The sequence below is a fragment of the Acomys russatus genome, chromosome 24 (genome assembly GCF_903995435.1).
Source record: "Acomys russatus chromosome 24, mAcoRus1.1, whole genome shotgun sequence".
NCBI lineage: Eukaryota > Metazoa > Chordata > Mammalia > Rodentia > Muridae > Acomys > Acomys russatus.
In genome coordinates this window covers 58535280-58557457 of record NC_067160.1, presented here as the reverse complement: position 1 = coordinate 58557457, position 22178 = coordinate 58535280, and the positions used below count along the sequence as shown (strand labels likewise).

General features: G+C 53.0%; 1 protein-coding gene across 1 annotated transcript; it reads left to right on the top strand.

Annotated features, from left to right (window-relative positions):
* The first annotated feature begins 830 nt into the window (after positions 1-830).
* On the top strand, positions 831-22041 carry Snapc4 (small nuclear RNA activating complex polypeptide 4). The gene is made up of 23 exons (XM_051166457.1): positions 831-932; positions 2982-3120; positions 3510-3559; positions 4581-4748; positions 4903-5028; positions 5477-5555; positions 5991-6072; positions 6788-6892; positions 6967-7039; positions 7395-7559; positions 8879-9026; positions 9274-9380; positions 9531-9625; positions 11549-11643; positions 12730-12809; positions 13097-13582; positions 14248-14581; positions 14945-15015; positions 15466-15576; positions 16314-16341; positions 16700-18153; positions 19051-19172; positions 21914-22041. The coding sequence occupies exons 2-22, from the start codon at positions 2991-2993 to the stop codon at positions 19162-19164; spliced, it is 4101 nt and encodes a 1366-aa protein (XP_051022414.1). The 5' UTR covers positions 831-932; positions 2982-2990; the 3' UTR covers positions 19165-19172; positions 21914-22041.
* The last annotated feature ends 137 nt before the right edge of the window (positions 22042-22178 follow it).

The following is a 22178-nucleotide window of genomic DNA, read 5'->3' as shown; positions in this document are numbered from 1 at the left end:
CGTGTTAGTGCATGCCTTTATTTTTTATAGCACCATGGAGTAAAAGGCACGAGGATCTCAGAGTTCTAGTATAGACTGTTCTTTGTAGACCATCTCAGAAAACAAAAACAACCCAACGGTTACAAGTACCGTTGTGAAATTTGCCTAGTACCAGGCTTACCCCACATAAGCAGGTCCTTGTACACCAGGAACCAATAGGCTTGCTTTAATGCCCCAACCCTGGGCCAGACTTAAATCTATTTTCCTTTTTCTTTGAGACAAGGTCTATGTAGCCTTGACTGTCCTGGAACTTGATACGCAGATCAGGCTAGGCGAACTCAGACATCTGCCTGCCTTTGTCTTCTGAGTGCTAGATTAAAGGGATGCATTATCAGTCTTCGCTTTTGTGACCCTAGTTCTTTGTGGTTCACAATGGCTTCTATAAATCTCCATAAATCCGGGCTCTTCCCAGATCCCACTGCTGGCAAGTCGCTGGGCCAGGTTTTTACCAGCCTTGAGCCTCAGAGCTGCCCCTCACAAGCATTATTAGACACTGAGAAGACGCCCCAACTCCCCTAGCCAGCAGCCCTGTGATGTGTTGGACTCTTATGCTGGCCAGGCTGAATGTTCCTGAATGAAAATGTCCGCTTCGGGCGGTCCCAGGTTGTAAGCTCCGAGGACGCCTATGGGGGAAAGTACTTGGCGACACTGACCATTAACCCAAACCCAGGACATCAAGGACTGAGCTTGTAGCTTCCCAGAGAACCAAGAAGTAGCAGAGCTCCTCGCTTGGGCCCCGCCCTCCCGCTTGCATCCCAGCATGCCTTGCACCGTGGCCTGGGGCGGGACTTCCGGTACAAGTTTACGGAGTTCCGCGCCCGCTTCCAGCGTGCTGTGCGAATGGTCGCCTGGGCGACGGAGCAGGCTGCGGCGTGTTTAGGTAGGCCTAGCAGGTGAGGATCGGCGGGCTGCGGCTGGCTGGCGTTATGACCAGGAGGAGGGACGGGGCAGCCAGCGCGGGGAAACCGAGGCCCGGAGTAGCCACGACTTGCGGAAGCGGAGAGCACGCAACCGGAGTCCAGCCGAGGTCCGGTGGCTGGTGGGATGCAGGGTCCGGGTTGCACAGTGCTGTTCTTCCAGCCGCTCGCTGCAGGACCAGCGCCCACCCCTGCCTTAGCGAATCTAGCCACGCAGGGTGCATTGGCCCCCAGCTTCCTTGCCCCGAGTCAGGTTATGATGCCCTTAGAAGAGACAAGCAGAAAGGCGTCTCCGATGTCAGTGAAGGCGGCCTGTGGCTCCCAACTCAAGACTTGAACATATGCTACTTTTTCTTCCTTCACTTGGGCAACACGGGGGGGGGGGGGCGGGGGCGGCTGGACTTGCTGCCTCAAAACACACGTTAGTCTTTCGTTGGAGGCCAGGAGGCCAGTGGCGATGGTTACTGCTAGGTGGGAAGACCCAGCTGCCTCTAGCCAAACTTGGTTGACAAACATTCCCTGTGCAAGTAAGGCGTCTTGTTCAGGGATGACGTCGCTAAAGGGGATTGCTTTGTTTTGTTGCAGTCAGGCAAGGCTGCTGTCACCGTATCAGTCAGTGGGAAGATGTCAAGCTAGGTGCAGGATGTTTCTCATTATTTCTGGATCTGGGTATGAGTCGTGTTCGATTTTTCTTTGAAGCAGGATCTCACTAATAGCCTGAAACTAAGAAATTTGCTTGCCTGTGCCTCCCCAAGTGCTGGGATTAAAAGTGTGTGTCACCGGCTAGCTCAGTGGCACACACCTGTAATCCCAGCCCTCAGGAAGGCAGAGGCAAGTGGATCTCTGTGAGTTGGAAGCCAGCCTGGTTTCCAAAGTGAGTCCAAGACACCCAGGAATACACAGAGAAACCCTGTCTCTGGGGGGGGGGGGGATGTGTACCTCCATATTCAGTTTTTTGATTGTTTGGTTGGTTTTGGAGACGTTTCTTTGTTTAGCCCTGGCTGCCCCCGAACTAGCTCTGTAGACCAAGCTGGCCTCAAACACAGAAATCCACCTGCCTCTGCCTCCTGATTCCTGTGATTAAAGGCCTGTGCCACTTGGCCCAACTTCCACACCCAGCTTTTTATCGTTATTATATTTGTTTATTTACTTGGATATGCCATGCGTGTGTGAGATGAGAGGGATGAGGGAAACCTGGGGTAGGGTCTCTCCACCATGTGGCTTCTGGAACTGAACTCAGGTCAGTAGGCCTGGTGGCAAGCGCCTTTACATGGGGAGCCATATCACCCACCTGAGCTTCTGTTTTCCATAATGGTCTTCCACCCTTCTCTTCTCAATTTCCTTCACCCTCAGGCTTGGCTTACAGCATATCCAAGAAAAAGCACTCCTCGTCAGGCAGCACTGTATGCCAGGTGCTGTTCTGAAAAGATATGAGGGAGCAAGCAAAGCCTTACGCTGAGGGTTAGCCACTCAGCACTGTGGCGAGCAGGGGCCTATAGCTGTGGTCATGGCTTTAGCTCGCAGGGGCTCATCATCTTTTTTTTTTTTTTTTTAAGACAGGATTTCTCTGTGTAGCCCTGGCTGTCTTGGACTCCCTTTGTAGACCAGGCTGGCCTCAAACTCTCAGCAGTCCTCCTGCCTCTGCCCCCCTCCCCCCCCGCCCAGGTGCTAGGATTATAGGCATGCGCCCCCACGCCCGGTGTTGAACTTCTTTTGCCCAGTTTCTGTACATGGTGACCAGCTGGGCACATGAGGGCATAAAAGCCACACAAGTGAACTCTGTTTTAACCTATGCTGGTGGTAGTCTCAAATAAAGCAGGGTCATTTTCAGGTGTTGAATCAAGTGTAGTTCTTGGATGTAAAAAGAATGCCGACTTGTAGGAGTTTAACTTCAGGGCATCCCCGGGCTTTGAGCCTGGGTTTCTGCCTGGGTATCCTGTTGCTCCTGCCATTCTAACAAGTGTCTGAAGGAGGCTGAGATCCAGGCACACTACTCTCTCATGTTTCGTAATACTATGAAAGCAGGCTGGAGCCATGGACATAGACGCCGAGAGAGAGAAAATAACACAGGAGATCCAGGAACTCGAAAGGATCTTGTATCCTGGATCCTCCAGCGCCCACTTGGAGATCTCTGAATCCAGTCTCAGTTCGGACTGTGAAGCAGGTATGTCCATATGCCTGATCTAGCAGGGCACAGCTGGCACAGCTCTGTGTGCCCTTTAGCTATGGTAGGCTGTGGGCTACTCCATGGCCAGACGCTGTTTCTGGTCGACACTGTCCTCGACTTCTACCTCAGCAAGAAAGGTTTTTCCTGTTGCTCAACCTAGCGCGTGTCCCACCTCAGCTGCCACCCGGCCTGGGGCCCTCTAGGCTTGGTGGGATCCTGGAAGGAAGAGAGGGCCCAAAGTTTATCCTGTCAGCTTAAGTAGTCTCCGTGGCCTAGGTACCCTGAGCCCCGCAGTGGGACCCTGTTGTGAGCGTTGATCTGTGTCTGCAGCATCCTCTTGCCACCCCTACTCCCACTCCATCATCATGTGCTTATGTTTCTTACAGACTCCGTGCCGGATGAGGATGTAGGGACTGCCGCTGGCTCCCCTATCCTGGTAATTGTTGCCTACCAGGCTGGGCTGCTGGACCGTGTCTGCTACCCACCTTCCGAACTGGCCCAACAGGGCTCGGTTTGCATCCCTATTGGTTTTTCTACAACCAACGCTTATTTATTGTGAAAATAAAACATCAAAAAGTGCTTAGTTACTTTTGGGGTCCTAGAGAAGGAATCCAGGGCCTCGTGCACACTAAGCTCACACTACCACTAAGCTGTACCCCTGTACAGAAATTACTATCAAAACTAAAGTTTAGCCACAGAAGGACAGGTTGGTGGCTGCTGGGTTTTCCTGAGTTCACACTAAAAACATCAGACGTGGGAGGCAGCATACCCTGTGCTATGGGATCTGCTCCACAGCTAACCCGCTGGGCCTCTGTCTCCCCAGTCTGCACAGTGGTCACCATAGATGACTTAGAAAAACACCTGGCACAGATCTATTCAGACCAGTGTTGCTAACCATGCTTTGTTCATTTTAAGAATTTTATTTGGGGACAAATAAGTTGGCTTATTTCCTTACCAGGCAAACAAGAGTAGAGTCCCTTAGGGTTAAGGACTGTTGTCTCTGCTCAGTGGACCAACACAGCTCTATAGTCATTGGGCATTTGGCATTCACAGGTTTTGACCCTGATGGCTATACAGGGAGTTTCCTTGCTGAGATCTGAGACTTGGGGGAGCTGGGGATGGGGGCAAAGCAAACTTGCTGTGAAGTTCAGGCCTCGCAGATATCTGTTGCAAAAAAATGGAAGCTGCTTGCTGTAGCACAACCCCTAACCCCAGCACACAGTTACAGGCAGCTCTCATGTTGTTGATTGAAAAGAGGCACAAACTCTGCCTTGATAATGGACTCTGTATAACTGTGTAACTGTGTAACTGCCTCCCAGTAGGGTCCCACATTCAGTGCACTTATACTGGGGCTGCCTCACCGTGCCTTGTGGGCTTAGGCTTGAGCTTGGCAATGGGGGGTGGGGGGAGCTGCCTATGTTCCATCTCTTAATGTGTCATTTCTGGCTTCTAACCAGGAAGAAGAAAGGTGGAGTGATTCCAGCAATGAAGAGGAGGGCCCCAAGGATAAAGCTCTTCCTCAAGACCCTGAGACCTGTCTGCAGCTAAACATGGTCTACCAGGAGGTGATCCGGGAGAAACTGGCAGAGGTTAGCCAGTTGCTAGCTCAGAACCAGGAGCAGCAGGTAAGGTGGCCTACTCAAGGCTTGTATAACCCCTCCTGGCCCTCAGTGCCCCACAGGATCAAGTTCCTAGGACAGGGCTCAAGAGTGGGTCTGCTTACCCACCACCGGCCCTCTTCCTCTGCCGGGCCCACTGATGGCCTTGCTTTTGTCCCAGGAGGAGATCGTGTTTGATCTGGCTGGGAGTAAATGCCCCAAGGTGAAGGACGGCAAAAGCCTGCCCTCATACATGTTCATAGGCCACTTCATGAAGCCATACTTCAAGGACAAGGTCACTGGATTGGTGAGCAGTAAAAGAGCCATCTCTCAGCACCTGGGAGGAAGGGGCTCTTTTCCACAGCCTTGTGAGTGCTTGTGAATTCCCTTGGCTTAACATTCTCCACTCTCCTTAAAACTGCCTCATCCTTTGGTGAGAGTCAAGGCTTCCTAGTGGACATTGGCCCTCTGGGCTGTGTTTCCCTAAAATAGAATCACAGTATTTATTAAGTCAGTAATATAGCTCTGAAACTGCTGGTGCCTGTCATCTCCGTGGAGTCTCTGATCACTTCCTTGTACTGGTGTACTGGTTTATGTCTAGAGCTTTTCACTTAGTAGTATCTTGTGGTACAGAGGTCTTGGGCCTTGGCCCTACATGTGGGCAGGACATGACAAGGCTGGGGGAAGATTCTGAGTCTCAGTGGGAGCCCCAGAGGGTGGGTGTGGTTGTGTCCTAATACTGTACACTCTCACAGGGGCCTCCTGCCAATGAAGACACACGAGAGAAAGCTGCCCAGGGAATCAAGGCCTTTGAACAGCTCTTGGTGACCAAGTGTAAGAGTCTAGCAGGCCTGTGGACGGGCATCCTCCCCACAGCCTGGCCTCTCCTAGTCATACGTGATAGTTCTCAGACCTGTCCTTCCTATGGCATCATGGGCTCCTTCAGGGTTTTATCACTGGGACTGGCCACTTCTTTCCAGTGCTGAGTGGGTTGCAGGCTGCGCCGCACACACAGCACTTCCTGACTCCGGCTATTCTCAGAACACCTAACCCTGAAAGAGTACCTGACCTAGGCTTTGGGTGGAGGGTGGCTTCGTGGGCTGGAAGGTATTCTAGTTAGCTGCCCTGCTGCCATCCAGAGATGTAGCCACTGCGTTTCTGGAGCAGGGAGCTGTGAGCAGGCTAAGGTTGAAGAGAGGGTTCAGTGGACACGTGTGTCTGGAGCAAGCAAGGTCTCGTGCCATCCCATCACTATTTCTTCTTTCTCAGGGAAGCACTGGGAGAAAGAATTGCTCAGGAAGTCTGTAGTGAGCGACCGCCTGCAACGCCTGCTTCAGCCCAAGTTGCTGAAGTAAGTCTGGAATCAGGAAATCATAGCCTTCCCCGCACTTGAAAGCCAGGTGGCTGTGGGGCTGATGAGGGTTATCGTGTGCTCTGCCTGTACTGCTGCCCTTTCAGCACTGTGATGTCAGTGTCTGTTGACGGGTACATATCCCACGATCAAAGGGCATCATGCATTGCCGAAGGAGAGTCCACAATGAAGGACATTATTGTTTTGATAAATTGCCACCATCAGTATTGAGCTCGCAGGTCCAGAGGTGCCTGGTACTCTCTGGCCCAGCTCCAAGAGACACATCCGTTCTGATGCTGACAGTGTTGGTACTCAGTACTGATGATGGGAATGGCAGTTTTCCTGGAGTGTGAGCGAGAGCTCTTCCCTCCCAGCCAGTTGTTTGCTGTAGCAGTAGCAACAGAACTAAGTCAAGCTTGCCTGAGATGTCTGTCCTGAAAGCCAGAGTTGGCAGAGGGTCCAGGATCTGAGATACCGGCAGCTACTACCTGCCTCTGCAAACAACCTGGAACTCTGTTCTGATGGTAGGGGTGCCCCGGAGGTGGTGCCAGGGCTTCCTTTGTGGTAAGGGACCAGGGCAGAAGAGAAAGCACATTCCCGTGCAGGCTTTCCAGCACTGAGCTGTGGGGCTTGAACAAGAGCAGTTCAGAGAAGAGAGCCTCAGCTTACATAGTACACCCATCCACAGCTCTCCTTCGTTCTACCTTCCTCGCAGGCTTGAATACTTACATGAAAAGCAGAGCCGAGTTTCCAGTGAGTTGGAGAGGCAGGCCCTGGAGAAGCAGGTTAAGGAAGCAGAGAAGGAGATTGAGGACATCAAGTAAGCCAGGGCCTTCTGGGTCTGGGAAGCGCCGCAGGCCTTGCATGTCACCAGCTCCTTGTCCTTTCCTTTAGCCAGCTCCCAGAGGAAACTTTGCTGGGGAACCGGCTGGACAGCCACGACTGGGAGAAGATTTCTAACATTAATGTAAGTCAGGCAGACCTGGGTACCCACAGCTGCAGAAGTGCTTCTAAGCCACGTGTGGGTGGGGACCAGGTGGGGAAGCCTCACCATCCCTGTGCCTTACCCCACTATAAAGTCTCTAGTCAAGTATGCCTAGCAGTTACAAGTGGCAAAAGGACTTCATGGGACCCTCCCCAGTGGACAAAGTGCCCCTCCTGAGATGGACTGTCTTCAGTGTCATTTGGCTGCACAAATAAGTCCACTTGCTTAATGGCCACAGAAGCCCCTGGCTGGCAGACAGGCAGCCCAGGCAGGAGCTATGTCTTTGGTATGCTTGGCATCAGCAACCCCTCTGAAGGCTGTGCTCTCATGGCTGCAGTTTGAAGGAGGCCGCAGTGCAGAGGAGATCCAGAAGTTCTGGCAGAGTTCTGAGCACCCGAGCATCAACAAGCAAGAATGGAACCCAGAGGAAGTAGAGCGGCTGAAGGCCATTGCCGCCAAACATGGCCACCTGGAGTGGCATTTGATTGCAGAGGAACTAGGGGTAAGGACCAGGACCTGAGAGACCCTGGGAGGACATGGGCTTCTGGGCTTGGGGTAGAGCTCAGTGGCATGCTGTGCAGTTGGCTTCATTAGGAATTGCTTTGTTTGGTAAATTGTGGTTTTGTGTGTGTGTGTAGTTCAAGACAAGGTTTCTCTGTAGCCTTGGCTGTCCTGGACTCACTTTGTAGACCAGGCTGGCCTCAAACTCACAGCGCTCCACCTGCCTCTGCCTCCCGAGTGCTGGTATTAAAGGTGTGTGCCACCACGCCCAGGGGTAAATTGTGTTTTTAAAGAATCTAATTTGTGTCTTTGCTTTCATCTGTTTAACTTTAAATTCCATCTTGTCTGGTGAAAATGTCACCCTTTATTCATTTCTTTGCTTTTTGTTTGGTGGGAAGAAAAGCCTAGAAGCAAACCATAGTTCAGCACTTAGCACATCTAGCCCCGTGAGTGCTGACTAGAGAGCTGGCTCAAATAGAGCGAGTGGCTGGGTGTGGTGGCACAGGCCTTTAATCCCAGCACTTGGGAGGCAGGCGGATCTCTGTGAGTTCGAGGCCAGCCTGGTCTACAAATCAAGTCCAGGACAAGCAAGGCTACACAGAGAGACCCTGTCTCAAAACAAACAAACAAACAAACCCAAGAACAAATAAAAAAGAGCGAGTCTACTGGGAAAGCCTTTCCATGAGGGATGAGTAATGGGGCCAGTGCAGCAGCAGGGTCACGTGGCTATGGCTTATCTTCCTGAGGCTGTGCCCTCATCCCAGCCTATGGCTGTCCTCATCAAAGGCTCTAAGTGGCCTGCCTTAGAGCTTGAGAGCCAGAGGGATACCTGTGAATGGCTTTGGGAGGCACGCCCACAGCATTTCCTTCCTTCCTTCTAGGAGTTGCCAGTGTGGTTTGAACATCTGAGTTAGTTGTCACAAGGATTTTTCTTGTTTGTGTTTAAGATAAGGTGTCAGTCTATAGTCCAGGCTGGCCTGGAGCTCACAGTGTAGCCCATGCTGACCTCAGACCCTTGACACTCCTCCTGCTTCAGGCTCCCAGATGCTGGGATTAGCCACACAGCAGTCTATAGCCAAGTTGTCTTCCTATAAAGACAAAGAGCCCTCTCTGAGCTGCTCCTGTCCTGGGTCTCCACCATGCTCTGGCAAACTATGACCTCACAGGAGCCTGGAAGAGGAAAGCTCTGATGTACAGAGTGGTGCCTGTGGCTCAGGCCTGCCTGTCTCCCAGAAGGGCTTGGAGGGCATTTCTGGGTGTGTCAGCATGTGCAGGGAAAAGCCCAGTGACGCCTGTTTGTTTCTGTTTGGCCTTGGGAAGACAAGCCGCAGCGCCTTCCAGTGCCTGCAGAAATTCCAGCAGTACAATAAAGCCCTGAAACGCAAGGAGTGGACAGAGGAGGAGGACCACATGCTCACTCAGCTGGTCCAGGAGATGCGTGTAGGGAACCATATCCCATACCGCAGGAGTAAGTCACCATACCAAAAAGCATCCCCCAGTTGTTTAGCTGCTCCAAGCCCTAGTGGTCTGAGCCCAGGGGCCTGGAAGCAGGAGAGTTTACAGTTGTACTAGGGAGAAGTGGGGGTGTGGGGGTGGGAGCCATGATATGAAGGTCCTCGTGACCAGAGTAACTCCTCTCTGTGTTCTGGGAGGCACCTCTGTCCCTGCTTACTGCCTGCATAGGACAGATGAGCCCTGGTCTTCTCTGTCCCCAGTTGTCTACTTCATGGAAGGGAGAGACTCCATGCAGCTGATCTACCGTTGGACCAAGAGCTTAGATCCCAGCCTGAAAAGGGGATTCTGGGCCCCAGAAGAAGATGCTGTAAGTTTAGCGCGCAGAGAAAACTGTTCCCAGGAAATTTGCTTGCCTGTCCTGAGTACAGTCCTTTACCTTTCTTAGCTGAGAGACCTCGGGGTGGGGAGGGTATGGCTGTCCTGTGAAGGCATTGTCTGTTTGCTTCTTTTCCTGCAGAAGTTGCTTCAAGCTGTTGCCAAGTATGGGGCGCAGGACTGGTTTAAAATCCGGGAAGAGGTGCCAGGTAGGAGCGATGCCCAGTGCAGAGACCGGTGAGTTGCCCGCACTGGCTGAAGGAGCGACTTGCTTGAGTCACACTTCTGTAGACAGGCTAGGTGACAGCAGCCCAACAGTGATACGGCCACAGGGGCTTTCTGTACGGGGTTGGCACTGTTGGGAAGCAGGACTTCCATATTTCTGTTGCCCACAAGTGGCCACTCTTGCAGACATCCTCCCACGTTGCTGGTGGGCAGGTCCCCAGCAGGCTACTGGGGCTTTCTCTTTTTCTTTCTAGTTTCTTTCAGCAGCTTGTTCAGATTTATTTCACTTTACCTTGTTAATGTACGTCATTTTGACCGCTCTTTAGAAAACCTACAGCCAGCAGCTCCACAGAATCCCAGGCAAAGGTCTTCAACAGAGATACACAAGTAGCCAAAAGGCTGGTGAAAAGATGGTCAGAGTCACTAGTTTCAGGAATGCAAGTCAAAACCACATTGAAATTGTTCACACATGTAGGGGAGCTGTTTAAAACACACAAACAGCATAGTAACAAGTGTTACTGGGGGACAGATCACAGCCTCCAGAGAAACTAGAGCATGGGGCAGCATTGTGCTAGGGCAGTGTAGTCCAAACCTACAAAACTCGGGCAGCCTAAGCAGGAGTTCTTGATTTGGACAAGACTTTTTGTAAGCTGGGCACAGTGGCACACGCCTATAATCCCAGCAGTCCAGAAGGTAGAAGCAGGTGGATCTCTGTAAGTTCAAGGCTAGCCTGATCTACAGAGCAAGTCCAGGACAGCTACAGCTACACAGAGAAATCCTGTTTCAAAAAGCCAAAAAAATAAAGTGTTCATAGAACATTTTTCACTATCAGTAAGAAGTGTGGGGTGCAAATTTGGAGTGCTGGCATTTGCAAGGAAGGGTGTTCTGACAGATGCTGATGATAGATGTCCATTTGGATAAAAGGTATACAGGCCTTGAACATTCAGACAGATGTTATCAAGATATGCTCATTTCTCTCAGGAACGTCCCTGGGTCAGTGACTCTTGTGTTTGGCTTTTGGAGGAGCTGCTGGACTTTGTGCCAAGTGTCTCTAGTGTTCCCACAAGCAGCGTATGAGGCTTTCAGCACTCGCCCCAGCATGTTTTCCTGTGGTCATTGTCTCTGCTTGTGGCTGTACCCTTCCAAGTGCCTGTGGGGTAGACTCTCACTCTGTCAGCTCACAGCAGCCCCTCAGGGCTAACTGTTGGGCCTCTTTGCTTGTGACCGCTGGCTTCTTACGTAAATGTGGACATCTCTTTGGAGAAGCATCTGTCAAGTCCCTTGCCTGGTTCAAATTACTTACCTTTGCATTGCTGGCTTCTGAAGGCTCTTTATGTGTTCCAAATGCAAGTCCCTAGTCAGGTGTAGGATTTGCATAGAGACTCCAGTCTATGGCATGCCTCCTTTCTTTACCAGACCCCTTAAAGCAGTGGTTCTCAACCTATGGGCTGCAACCCCTCGGTGGGAGGGTGTTGAGTGACCATTGCACAAGGTGGCCTAAAACTATCAGAAAACACAAATATTTACATTACAATTCATAACAGTAGCAAAATTAGTTATAAAGTAGCAATAAAAATAATTATATGGTTGGGTCACCACAACATGAAGCGCTATATTAAAGGGTCCCAGCATTAGGAAAGTTGAGAACCAGTGCCTTAAAGCATGAAATTTTTTAAATGTGCCAGGTGGTGGTGGCTTTAATCTCAATACTCAGGAAGCAGAGGCAGGTGGGTCTCTAAGTTCAAGGCCACCTTGGTCTATAGAACGAGTCTCAGATCAGGAAACAAAAAAGATTATAACATTTGCTGACGTCCAGCTTATATTTATTTGTTTGTTTGTTTTGCTTGTTGTATTATTCTAAGACATTGGAGAAGGCAGGACACAGTGAAAGGTTCTTACACCTAACGTGTCTTTCTGTTTCCACACCGTGTTCAGCTACATCCGACGACTGCACTTCAGCCTGAAGAAGGGACGATGGAATGCGAAAGAAGAACAGCAGCTGATCCAGCTCATAGAAAAATACGGTGTGGGTGAGTTGTCGGCACTGCCTGTGGCTGCTGCCTCTGCTCAGACCGCAGGCTGCTGCCCTCTGTCAGCTTCTGCCTCATCCTCAGCCTTCCCAACGGCAAATGCACTTCTGTTTTGTTCTGTTTCTTTTGTTTTGGGGATGGAATCCAGGACCTCAATCCAGCTAGGCAAGCAAAGCCCCAGTTCCGTGTTCCCCATTACAAGAGTGGATATCCACTACAGGAAATTGGGAAGCTAGGCAAAGTGGTACATATCTTTAACCCTGGCACTCAGGAGGTGGCTTACACACACACACATACACGCTGCACAGAAACATGCACACGCACACATACACACTGCATAGAAACATGCATGCGCACACGCACACTGCACCTGCCATTGTTGTGTCTCCAACATCGTCACAGCCATGCTGCCTTTCAGTAGTCTTCTGGTCCTGCTTCCTTGGCTTCAGAGGTGTGCTCTGTGCCTTGCTATTCTGTGCAGAGGAGCCTCTGGGATGTTCAGCTAAATCTTTTTTTTTCCCCCCGACACAGGGTTTCTCTGTGTGTCCTTGGCTGTCCTGGAACTTACTCTGTAGACCAGGCTGGCCTCGAACTCACAGAGAATCCTCCTGCCTCCACCTCCCAAGTACTGAGATTAAGACATTTGCTACCACACCTGGCTTCAGACAAATAAGTTTGTGACTACTGTTTGCAGTATTTCCCAGTTTTTTACTACAGGGCAGGAGTGAACCAAGTGTTTGTAGCTAAATCTTGCTGATATTGGTGATATCTCCTTAGAAAAAAGCTAATTATGGTTCAGGGACATGCAAAACAGAAAAGATTTTGTCACCAGTTGTCACACCGCTCCATACATGTAACACACGGGTGTGCCTCTGCAGCGCTAGGGACAGAGCATTGGCAGTGTCTCTTTAGAGTCTGAGGGCAGCAGATGCCTCTGTCCCTGGGCGTGTCCCTTCTGACCTGTGTGTACCAGAACTTTCTCAAGGGGCTGGTCGGCCTGGTCAGACGCTCTAGCCAAGCCCATGAGGGAAGACCATCCTGATGACCTCTGTCCTACAGTCGGCTCTAGTGTGGTTGTTTTTGCAGGTCACTGGGCAAGAATAGCTTCTGAACTGCCCCATCGGTCAGGCTCTCAGTGTCTGAGCAAGTGGAAAATCTTGGCCAAGGTGAGACATTTGCTTTCTTTCTATGTATATGCTCTGCTTGAGCTCAGGTGAAAGGCCCCTAACCTGTGGCAGTGCTTGGGCAAAGTGAGGTATTAGCGGTGGTGGGGAGGGGTATGCACAGCTTCTAACCCTTGCATGTCCTCTTTGAGAGGCCAAGGGCACAGAGACACCATACCTCAGCAGCAGTGTGCTCTGTCCCTGGAGGTTTCCATGCCTGGGGCTTCTCCTTAAGGCTGTCCTGTGTGTCTGGGTAGCTGAGACCTGAAGCAGCCCATTCCTCCCCTCAGAAGAAGAAGCATCTCCGAAGGAGGAGAAGGCGGAAACCCCTTCACAGTAGCCAGTGGAGTTCTAGCACCAGCAGCAGCAGCAACAGCAGCGGCAGTGAGGGCTACGGTGGTGGCAGCAGCAGCAGCAGCAGTGAAGACTCAGATGTTGAGCTGGAGAAGTCTCTGGAGAATGACAGAGCACTGGGTCCTCCACAGTACAGAGTGCCAGACATTAACCAGTGGGTTCCGACCAGCCTGTTCACCAGCCAGTCAGAGAGAGACGGGACAGGGTGCTACCCAGTACACCCTGCTGTCACCTCCTACACTCTCGATGCTACTCCAGGTCACCACAAGGAAAGTTCCATCACAGTCTCCACTCCTGAGAGAAGCCAGGTGCAGGTGCCCCGTGGGACCCATAGCACTCTTCCAAGAGGGGTCCAGTTCCTCCACTTACCGGACGCTCACCTAGCAAGCTTGAAAGACACAGCCTGCAAGGTGGGCCCCAATGTACCCTAGAATGTGAGCAAGGGGAGTGTGGTGGTGTTCTGTGCTTAGTGGTCACTAAGGCTGTCACTAGGCAGTTTGGTTTCTGACCTGGCAACAGTGTGTCCTGTTCACTAGAATGTGTTGCTTAGGCCTGGTTTCAGAGTTGTACAGTAGCAGTGGTCTTCATAGGAGCTTCAGCCTCCATCGTCCCCAAGTCATTTGCTTTAAAAGCTGTAAGGAGATCTGCTTCAGGGCTCTGTGAGGGCAATTCTCCAGCTGATGTGAGTCCCTGGGGTGTCCCTTGGGCAGTGTCAGTCCATCTTGGCTGCTCATCCCCCACCCCCCAAACCCTGTCCTCAGAGTCAGGACTTGGGGCTAGGTGCAGCTCTGGCAATGGCCAGAGCAACCTCTGCTGCTCTGCCCCTGGGGTTACTGGAGGGACAGTGCAGTCAGCCCAGCCGTGGTGCTGCCTGCTGTGTGGGCCAGAAAAGCTCTTAGAAAGAGAGCTAAGCCAGGCCCTGCTTGAAGACCACATATTTGCCTTACCACAGAGTACTTTCCCAAAAAGCAAGTGGTGTTCATGCGATACACTATGGAGTCTCACAGGAGGTGTTAACCCTGCACGGTGGCAGGCCTGCACCAGGTCCTGCTGTAGCCAACCTCACAGGGTCTCTTTTGATGTACAGCATGTGTTGAAAGTGCCCCTAGAGAAAATGCTGAAGTTGACCAGGACTCGCCCAGCCACCCAGAGCCACACACTGGTGAAGGAAAGACTGAGGCAACCACCTTTGCCTAATTCACGCTCAGGATCTGACCCTGACCCTGGTGACAGTACAGCTGGGCCCCACCTGCAGCGGCTGTGGCATAGAACTTTCCAGAATCAGCAGAGACGCAAGAGACAGGCTCTGCACCGCAGGCTCCTTAAGCACAGGCTTCTGCTGGCTGTGATACCCTGGATTGGTGATATCAACCTGTCCTGCACGAAAGCTCCCCGGAGACCTGCAACAGTGCAGACTCAAGGTACTGCCCAGGGCTCTGGGCTCTTGTGGGTGGGAGCAAGCAGTGGAAGAGCTTCTCCTTGTGGCAGAGCGACCCCTAGGGGAGTGGTGTACACAAGGCCTGTGGAGGGGCAGGGCCAGAAGGACAGCTAGGACTACCCCTGAAGGATTTGAGAATGAGCAATTGAGCCACCCTTTTCTCTCTACCCTTGTGAAGCAAGGGCCAGCTGGATTTGGAGTGGTGGTGAGAGGCTTCGGGGGCCCTACCCTCTGCTCTCTGAGGTAGTGTGGCTCTCAGGCTGCTCTGCCATGCTCTGTCTTGGGGATCCTTTTGGAGGGGAGCTTCACGGCTAGAGCCACTTTGCACTTTGTCCTTGACCTCTAGCTGACAGCATCAGGATGCAGTTAGAATGTGCTCGCCTGGCCAGCACGCCCGTGTTCACGTTGTTCATTCAGGTAAGCCCCAGCAGAGTGCTGTCTGCTTTGCACTATTCTTGTGGGTTCACACATTACAGTCATTGCATTGTGAGTCCTTGAAAGCAGTCTCCTGCAAGCCTGCAGCTTTCAGCAGACTAACGTGGAAGGGATGTTTGGTTCTTCAGCATTTACTATTGAGTTAACCAATGACTTAGAAAGGAGATGAGCACCTGGGCCCCGGGTCTAGGAGGAGGAGGAGGCAGCCCTGGGGTGTGATAGGGACATTGGAAGAAGGGGCAGCAGCATGGAGCCCAGGCCCAAGCTGGCAGCCTTGAAACGCCCATGACCGGGCAGTCAGGAGCTTCAGGGGTCTGGATCTATTCCTGCGACGACAGCCATGGGCAGGGCTGCTTTCCATCTCCTCAGCCGGCTGTGGGCCTGGCCCAGTGCAGGCTAGAGCAAGGAGGTTCTCATGCTCAGGTCTCTCAGCTATTGCAGATTGACACTGCAGGCTGCATGGAGGTGGTCCAAGAAAGGAAAAGGCAGCCACCTGCGCTGCTCCAGCATGGCACCCAGATCCCACGGCCACATCTCCTGCAGGTAACAGACAGGGAACAAAAAGTGAGGACAAGCTGGGTGTGGTGGTGCACGCCTTTAATCCCAGCACTTGGATGGCAGAAACAGGTGCATCTCTGTGAGTTTAAAACCAACCTAGTCTGCATAGCAAGTTTCAAGCCAGCCCTGGCCACATGAGACCCTGCCTCAAAAATGTAGTGAGAACAAGTACTTTCCATCCCGAGCCCCAGTCCCAGTCCCCGAGCGGCCCAGGCTCAGCACCTCAGCGAGGGGCAGTCCCTAGACATTGCCATAGAACAGTGTCACCCTCCCTCTACACCGCCCCTGTGCCTTACCTTCTCCAGGGAGGCGTCTGTGTGAGTAGCCCCGTGGGAGGCCTGATTAGAGTCCGGGGCAAGCTGTGGGCAGTCAGGCTGGCTGCAACCCCTGGTCTCTGCAAGTCACTATTACCATCTATTCTGGGAACCAAACCCATGAGCTCGGTTTGGGAGAGGCATCACCTTGGAGCTCTGTCACCTGGGGAAGACAGTGAACCCAAATAGAACTCTGGTCCCACAGCCCATAATCCCCACACTGTCCAGTGATAAGCTTTGGGCAGGTAGCTGTTAGTGGAGCTGTACTGAAGGCCTACAGCGGCAGCTGTGATCCTTTCCCAGGACTCCCTGCTTAGTGCAGGTGGGCGGGCCCCAGGGTTACAATGGGTAGTGATAAGAAGTAATGGGGTCCAGCAGATTCTACAGGCTGATTCTCTCTTTTCACAGGCATCCTCCAGCGCCAAGAACAGCACAGGTAGCAAATCTTTCTCTCTTATGGTGGGAAATGCCATACAGTTGAGCCCCAGCCTCCAGCAGCACAACCCTGAGAATAGGCTAGAGGGACCTGAAACTGCTTAGGCTTTCACCAGATTGCCACTGGGTGCTTGAGGGCAGCATGTAGTATCACATGAAGGCTCTGGTTTTGAGAAGGCTACAGCTTTAGAAGCCAGTCTCATAGCTTGTTAGTAGGCATGGCTGTTTGTGACATCTGCTGCTCTCTCTGTGAACAGAATGTCTTGGGATGGGGGCCCATGAGGTGAGCAGGGGCTTTACATGTGGGCTTGCTGGTGTGCCAGGGCACTAGAACCTGAAGTTCTCGTCTCTTCCTGTAGGCTCCCTCCACCCAAGCATGCCTGGTCAGCAAACTGCAAACAGAGCCAGCCACAAAGGTCGTCCACGGCTGGGGTCCTGCAGGGCTGAAGCTACCTCCTCCCAAGTTCCTGTAGCCTCCCCACATGGCCTCCGGCCAAAGCCCAAGACTGTATCTGAGCTGCTTCGTGAGAAGCGGCTCCGGGAGTCCCGTGCCAAGAAGGCCACTCAGGCTCTCGCTGCCCTCAACAGCCAGCTACTGATCTCCTCACCTGTGATCCTCCAGCCCCCTCTGCTGTCAGCCCCACAGGGTTCCCCAGCAGCAGGCCCTGCAACACCCAGTGCAGAGCTCTCTGTACCTATGGCCCCAGTGATGGTCAGTTCAAGTCCTTCTGGCTCCTGGCAGGTGCCTGGGATCACAGATAAGCAGCACCCCAGCCTGCAAACTATTCCCATAAATCCTTCCCACAAAGGGACCCAGATTACAGCCCCCGCTGTTTTTAGGGGCCTGGCCCTAGCCCCTGGGCAGGTCCCCACAGGCTGCCCTCCGAGTTCTCTCGTACAGTCTCAGGCCTCTGCCACATCCCAGAAACAAGGCCTGCCCAGCGTCCTGCCCATTCTCCCAGCAGCCTCCAGCCTCACTCAGCTGTCTGTGCAGCCCCTTAGTCTGCCACCAGTTCTTAGCCCACAGGCAAGTGGGCAGCCCCTGACAACCAAGGCCAGCCTGCCTGTCAACTGGGTTCTCACAACTCAGAAGATGCTCTCTGTTCCAGTGCCAACTGTGGTGGGTCTCCCCCAGTCAGTGGTGACCCCAGAGACCATAGGACTGCCAGCAAAACAGCTACCTTCCCCTGCCAAGACTCCAGCTTCCCTGGGACAGCCTCCAGCCAGTGCCGACACAGACCCCAGAGGGCCTCGTGGCCAGGAAATACCACCTACACCTGGGTCTGAAAAGAAGGCCTTGGACCTAAGTCTGCTTTCCCAGGAAAGCGAAGCGGCCACCGTGACGTGGCTGAAGGGGTGCCAAGGTGCTTGTGTGCCCCCACTGCGGACCAGGATGCCCTATCATCCCCCTTACCTGTGCAACTTGCGAGCGTTGTCCAACCTCCTCCTCCATAAGAAGGACTTGGAGCAGAAGGCTTCCTCTCTGGTGGCCAGACAAACAGCCAGGGCCCATCCTGAGGCCGAGGCTGAAACCCTACAAGCTTCCCTAGGGCTGGTACAGAGGCAGTTCCAAGACAACCCGGCCTACCTCCTGCTAAAGACGCGTTTCCTGGCTATCTTCTCCTTTCCTGCACTCCTGGCCACTCTGCCCCCCGATGGTGTCCCCACCACCCTGTCACCAGCTGTGGCTATGGGTTCTGAGAGTGACAACGAAGACCTTGTTGGTGACCCGAAGCTCAAGGACAGGACTAGGGAGCTGGACTGCATGGCCTGCAGAATGCAAGCAAGCCCAGCACCCACAGGCCCTGTACAGGTAAGGATGCTGGACTGCAGCCCAGTGGCCCCTGTTGCAGGCAGAGGGCCCTGCAGTGCCTTGCCAGCCTGTGTCTGGCCTGCCCGCTGGGAGTGGTGAGCTGGCAAGTGGAAGTTGTGCAAGGGAAAAGCCTGTGGGTTTCTGAAGGAGGAGGAAGCTCGTCCAGTCTGCCCGGTTAGGAAAGGGTTTCTTAGCAGAAGTTGCCTCTCCTTGGCTGTGTGTAGCAGGAGAGGGGGGCAGCCGTCCAGTATAATGTACCCTTGCCCCACTCACATACCATACACCCAAACTCAAGGTAGAGAGGGAAGCCTGACACATGCCCTCAGGGTGGGCTGTAGGCGCACTGGCGGTATGTGTCAGTGGCCCTTGTTCCTGCTCTTGTGGGTCCAGAGTCCCTCCCAGACATCTCTTGCTCACAGAGAGCTGGCCTGACAAGACGGTCTGTTTCCCATAGGAGCCTAGGCACAAAATGTGTGGGCCCATTTCCCTGCCTTCCCTGGCAAGCCTCTTCCCCTCGAGGGTTAGACGTGTGGAACCTTCCCCCACTGTCACTCCTTTCTTGGTGGTGCTACACTTCCTGGTTCCACAGTGACTGGAGATCTCTGGGATGTATTCTTGTCTCTAACGTTGTTGGCTCGCACCTCAGAACAAGAGCATGGCTGCCATGGAATTGCCTGATGGTTGGAGACCCTACCTGAGGGGCAAAACTGCAAAAGCTAGGACCTAGCTCCTTCCTTGTGCCTGTCCTGGTGACGCTTACCCTAGCAGCTACCTGTCCCTAATGTTTTGGTTGGGGAGGTGGCGGACCCTGTCCTCAGAGTCCTCCCTCCCCATTCCCTACCTGTCCTGGCTCGGGTCACTCTTGTCTCCCCCAGCCTGGCTTTTTTGATGTTTCAGAGAGCTCCAGGTACTGGTGAGGATTCTGCCCCCTCCAGCCTGGATACTTCTGATGACCTTGATGTGCTCAGGACCCGACATAGTCGGCATTCGCGGAAACGGAGGCTGCTGTGAGCAGCAGGGTGAGTCGCTGTGGAGGCCGCTGTGAGCCTGCTGAGTCCCTGTGGAGGCTGCCCCTGGCATCCAGGAAAAGGTAGAGTCCAGAGTGTGGCGCTCTCTGCCTGCTCTGGGAAAGCTAAGCTGAGGCAGGGATAGTGGCATCACATCTGAAGGCTGGGCCTATGGGGACACTTAATGATCCTTGTCCTCTGTCCTTGCCGACCTGAAGCCCCATGGTACCCACTGTGCCTCTAAGCCTTGGCACTACTCCCTCTGCCTTCTTTTATCTCCTCCCTTCCTGGGCTATCAGCTCTCAGAAGCACCGTCTCTGGCTGCTTTTCTGAGGTAGCACTGCTGACTCAATGTTCACCACATGCAACCCATGAGCGTAGTTGCTTTCAGTCTCTGACCACGAACCCTAGACTACCTTGCTTTCATGGCTGGGTCCCTGGGTCTGAATTAGCAGGGTAAGCAAGGCAGCTGATGGGACTGTGAGGGATGTTGTAGTTGGCTTGTGACGCCCTCATAGGTTATGCTGCCTGTCCTCAGAGTGCAATGCCAGCTAGTCCCTGCCCTTCATCTGTGCACTCTCCCTCGATGCCTAGGCCTGATGGGGTCAGGCACTATCACAGGTATCCCTGTTTTTCAGGACAAGGACTCAAGGGGTCGAGAAACCCACTCTTAACCAGGCCTGACCAGAAGCCCACAACCCTCTGCAGGAAGAAGCTGTAGGCCTTCAGACTAACTTGTCTGCAGCAAGCAACAGGGATTCTGAGAACAGTAGTCATGTGACCACAGGCCAATTGTTACCAAACCCACATATTTGAAGGAATAAAGTAGATACCTATTTTTACTTCAAAAGCAATGCATAGCCTCTTGTGATTTTGTGTAGTGCTTGTCTAGTGCATCTGGGGATGTGGTTGCCTGCCAGTCCTGAGAGCCTCCCACACCCTTGGCTGCCCATGCAGCCCTGAACCCAGGACTTCACCAGAGAGTGGGGAGAATGGAGAAAGAGCTCCTCTTCCATTTCATGAAAGTGTGTCAACTGGCCTGTACCCCCAGGCAGGGTCCCTATTATCAGCACCCATCATAGCAGCAGCGCCCCTTATGATAGTAGCTCGTCTTTGCGTGAGGCCGGGACCCCACTGGGTCTTGCTCCTCCCTTTTCTTACTGTTACCATGGTACCAGACTCTGTGAGTCCTGGGTCCTCCGCTCTCCAGGATCTGGACATGGACATGTGTTTATCCTCTGTGGGAACGTTTCAGCTCAGAATAAAAGTGTCACCAGCCTAGTCCTGGTGCTTGTAGCAGCTGTCAACAGCTGATGACCCAGCAGGTGGCCTTTCACCCAGCAGGTCGCCCATCATACACAAACCACCAGTCTATTTTGCAACTCCCTCAATTTGGGGGTTTTTCAGGACTCTGTGCTGTTGATTTCTATCTTCGTTTTATGGCTGAGAGCTTGACTTTTTTTATTTTTTATTTTTTATTTTTTTATTTATTATGCGTACAATGTTCTGCCTGTATGTGTGCCTGCAGGCCAGAAGAGGGCACCAGACCTCATTATAGACATTATAGATGATTGTGAGCCACCATGTGGTGGCTGGGAATTGAACTCAGGACCTTTGGAAGAGCGGCCAGTGCTCTTAACCTCTGAGCCATCTCTCCAGCCCCGAGCTTGACATTTTTATTAGCACTTTAAGAAGACACCATGATCTGGGTTTTTACTATTTGGGGACACCACTGTGAAGGCCTGGTGCTTCCCTCCCTGGGCTGACTGCAAAACCCTTCTTTGCCACCGTGGAAACCCAGGCAAGGCATGATCCCTAGCAGTATGGCTCCCCAAAGACCAAAGAGGAAGGACTTCTGACTGTTCCCTCTAGAAGTATGGTTCAAGGCCACTGTCCCCACAAGAGCCAGCAGAAAGCCACAGAGGAAGAGACCAGCTGGGGCTTTGCTTGAAGCTTCCCACACTTCGACAACAACACTGGGAGCTTTTGCCTCAACTCAACCCAGCAGGCTAGGCAGGAGTACCTGTCAAACAGCTACGCTGGCTGGGCAGGGCTGACAGGTCCCCACACCCATCTCAGGCTGACTCTTGAGAGGCCACCCTGAGGTAGAGGCTGTGGCACACAGACCATAGAGGACTCTAGCTGCCTACAGCCTGTGGATTTTGACCAAGCTCTGTGGCTAGACTGGCTCTGCAGCTCCCTGGATTAGCTCTAAGTTGACCCCGTGTCCTGGAGGAGCAGGGAGGCACAGGGTGGGAATGCTCTAATGGATTTGAAGGCTGTTGGGGTACCATATCTCTACTGAGTGCTGTATTGTGGAGTGTCAGCGTTGGTGTGACCAGAGCATGTGAGCTTGGTGCTGTGGCTAAGCTTGACCATGGCCTGCCACACCTCCCCGGCACCACTGACCCTAGGATGGCAGGTGAGGCTATGAGACAGTGCTGTGTTGGGAAAGCAGCTTTCAGAAGCTGGGATCCAGGAGAGCCTTGGACCGACTCTCCATTCACAATGCCAGATGTTCAGATGAGCTGACTCTGGGCTCCCAGTCCCAGGCAGATGGGCAGATGGGGAGGGTGCCTCTGCTCCCAGAGTACTTCTCCTTCCCCCTGTTCTGTTCCTGGATGGGCCAATCAGAAGGTAGACCAGCAGGGACCTGTGGGAGGACTGACTGTGGGAGGACTGACTGGCTTGTGGCGTCAACCAGAACACATCAGGAAGTGAACAGCCTCCCTCATGGCTCCACCCTTCTCCAGTCAGGGACCATCTCCACTCCCGGATACCCGGGCAGCATCCAGCTGGCAGGTGGCTCCCACAAGACCGAGGTAAGTTCAGCTGTAGTACCCTTCCTGGAAGGTGGGTGGAAGCCTGTGACAACTCTGCTGGGGATCCTGGAGCGTGTACCCCAGAGCAGCAGTGGGCACTTAGAATCATTCTCACCCCTCGTTTGATCAATCCTTGTGCACTGCATTGTAGTCCTCCCGTGCGGGGACTGTACTGCTGTGGGGCTAGAACGGCAGG

Coding starts and splice junctions, on each gene's coding strand:
- Snapc4 (XM_051166457.1), top strand. CDS start 2,991: ATGGACATAGACGCCGAGAGAGAGAAAATAACACAGGAGATCCAGGAA. Junction 6,893..6,966: donor AAGGAGATTGAGGACATCAA/GTAAGCCAGGGC, acceptor CCTTTCCTTTAG/CCAGCTCCCAGAGGAAACTT. Junction 9,381..9,530: donor GGGCCCCAGAAGAAGATGCT/GTAAGTTTAGCG, acceptor CTTTTCCTGCAG/AAGTTGCTTCAAGCTGTTGC.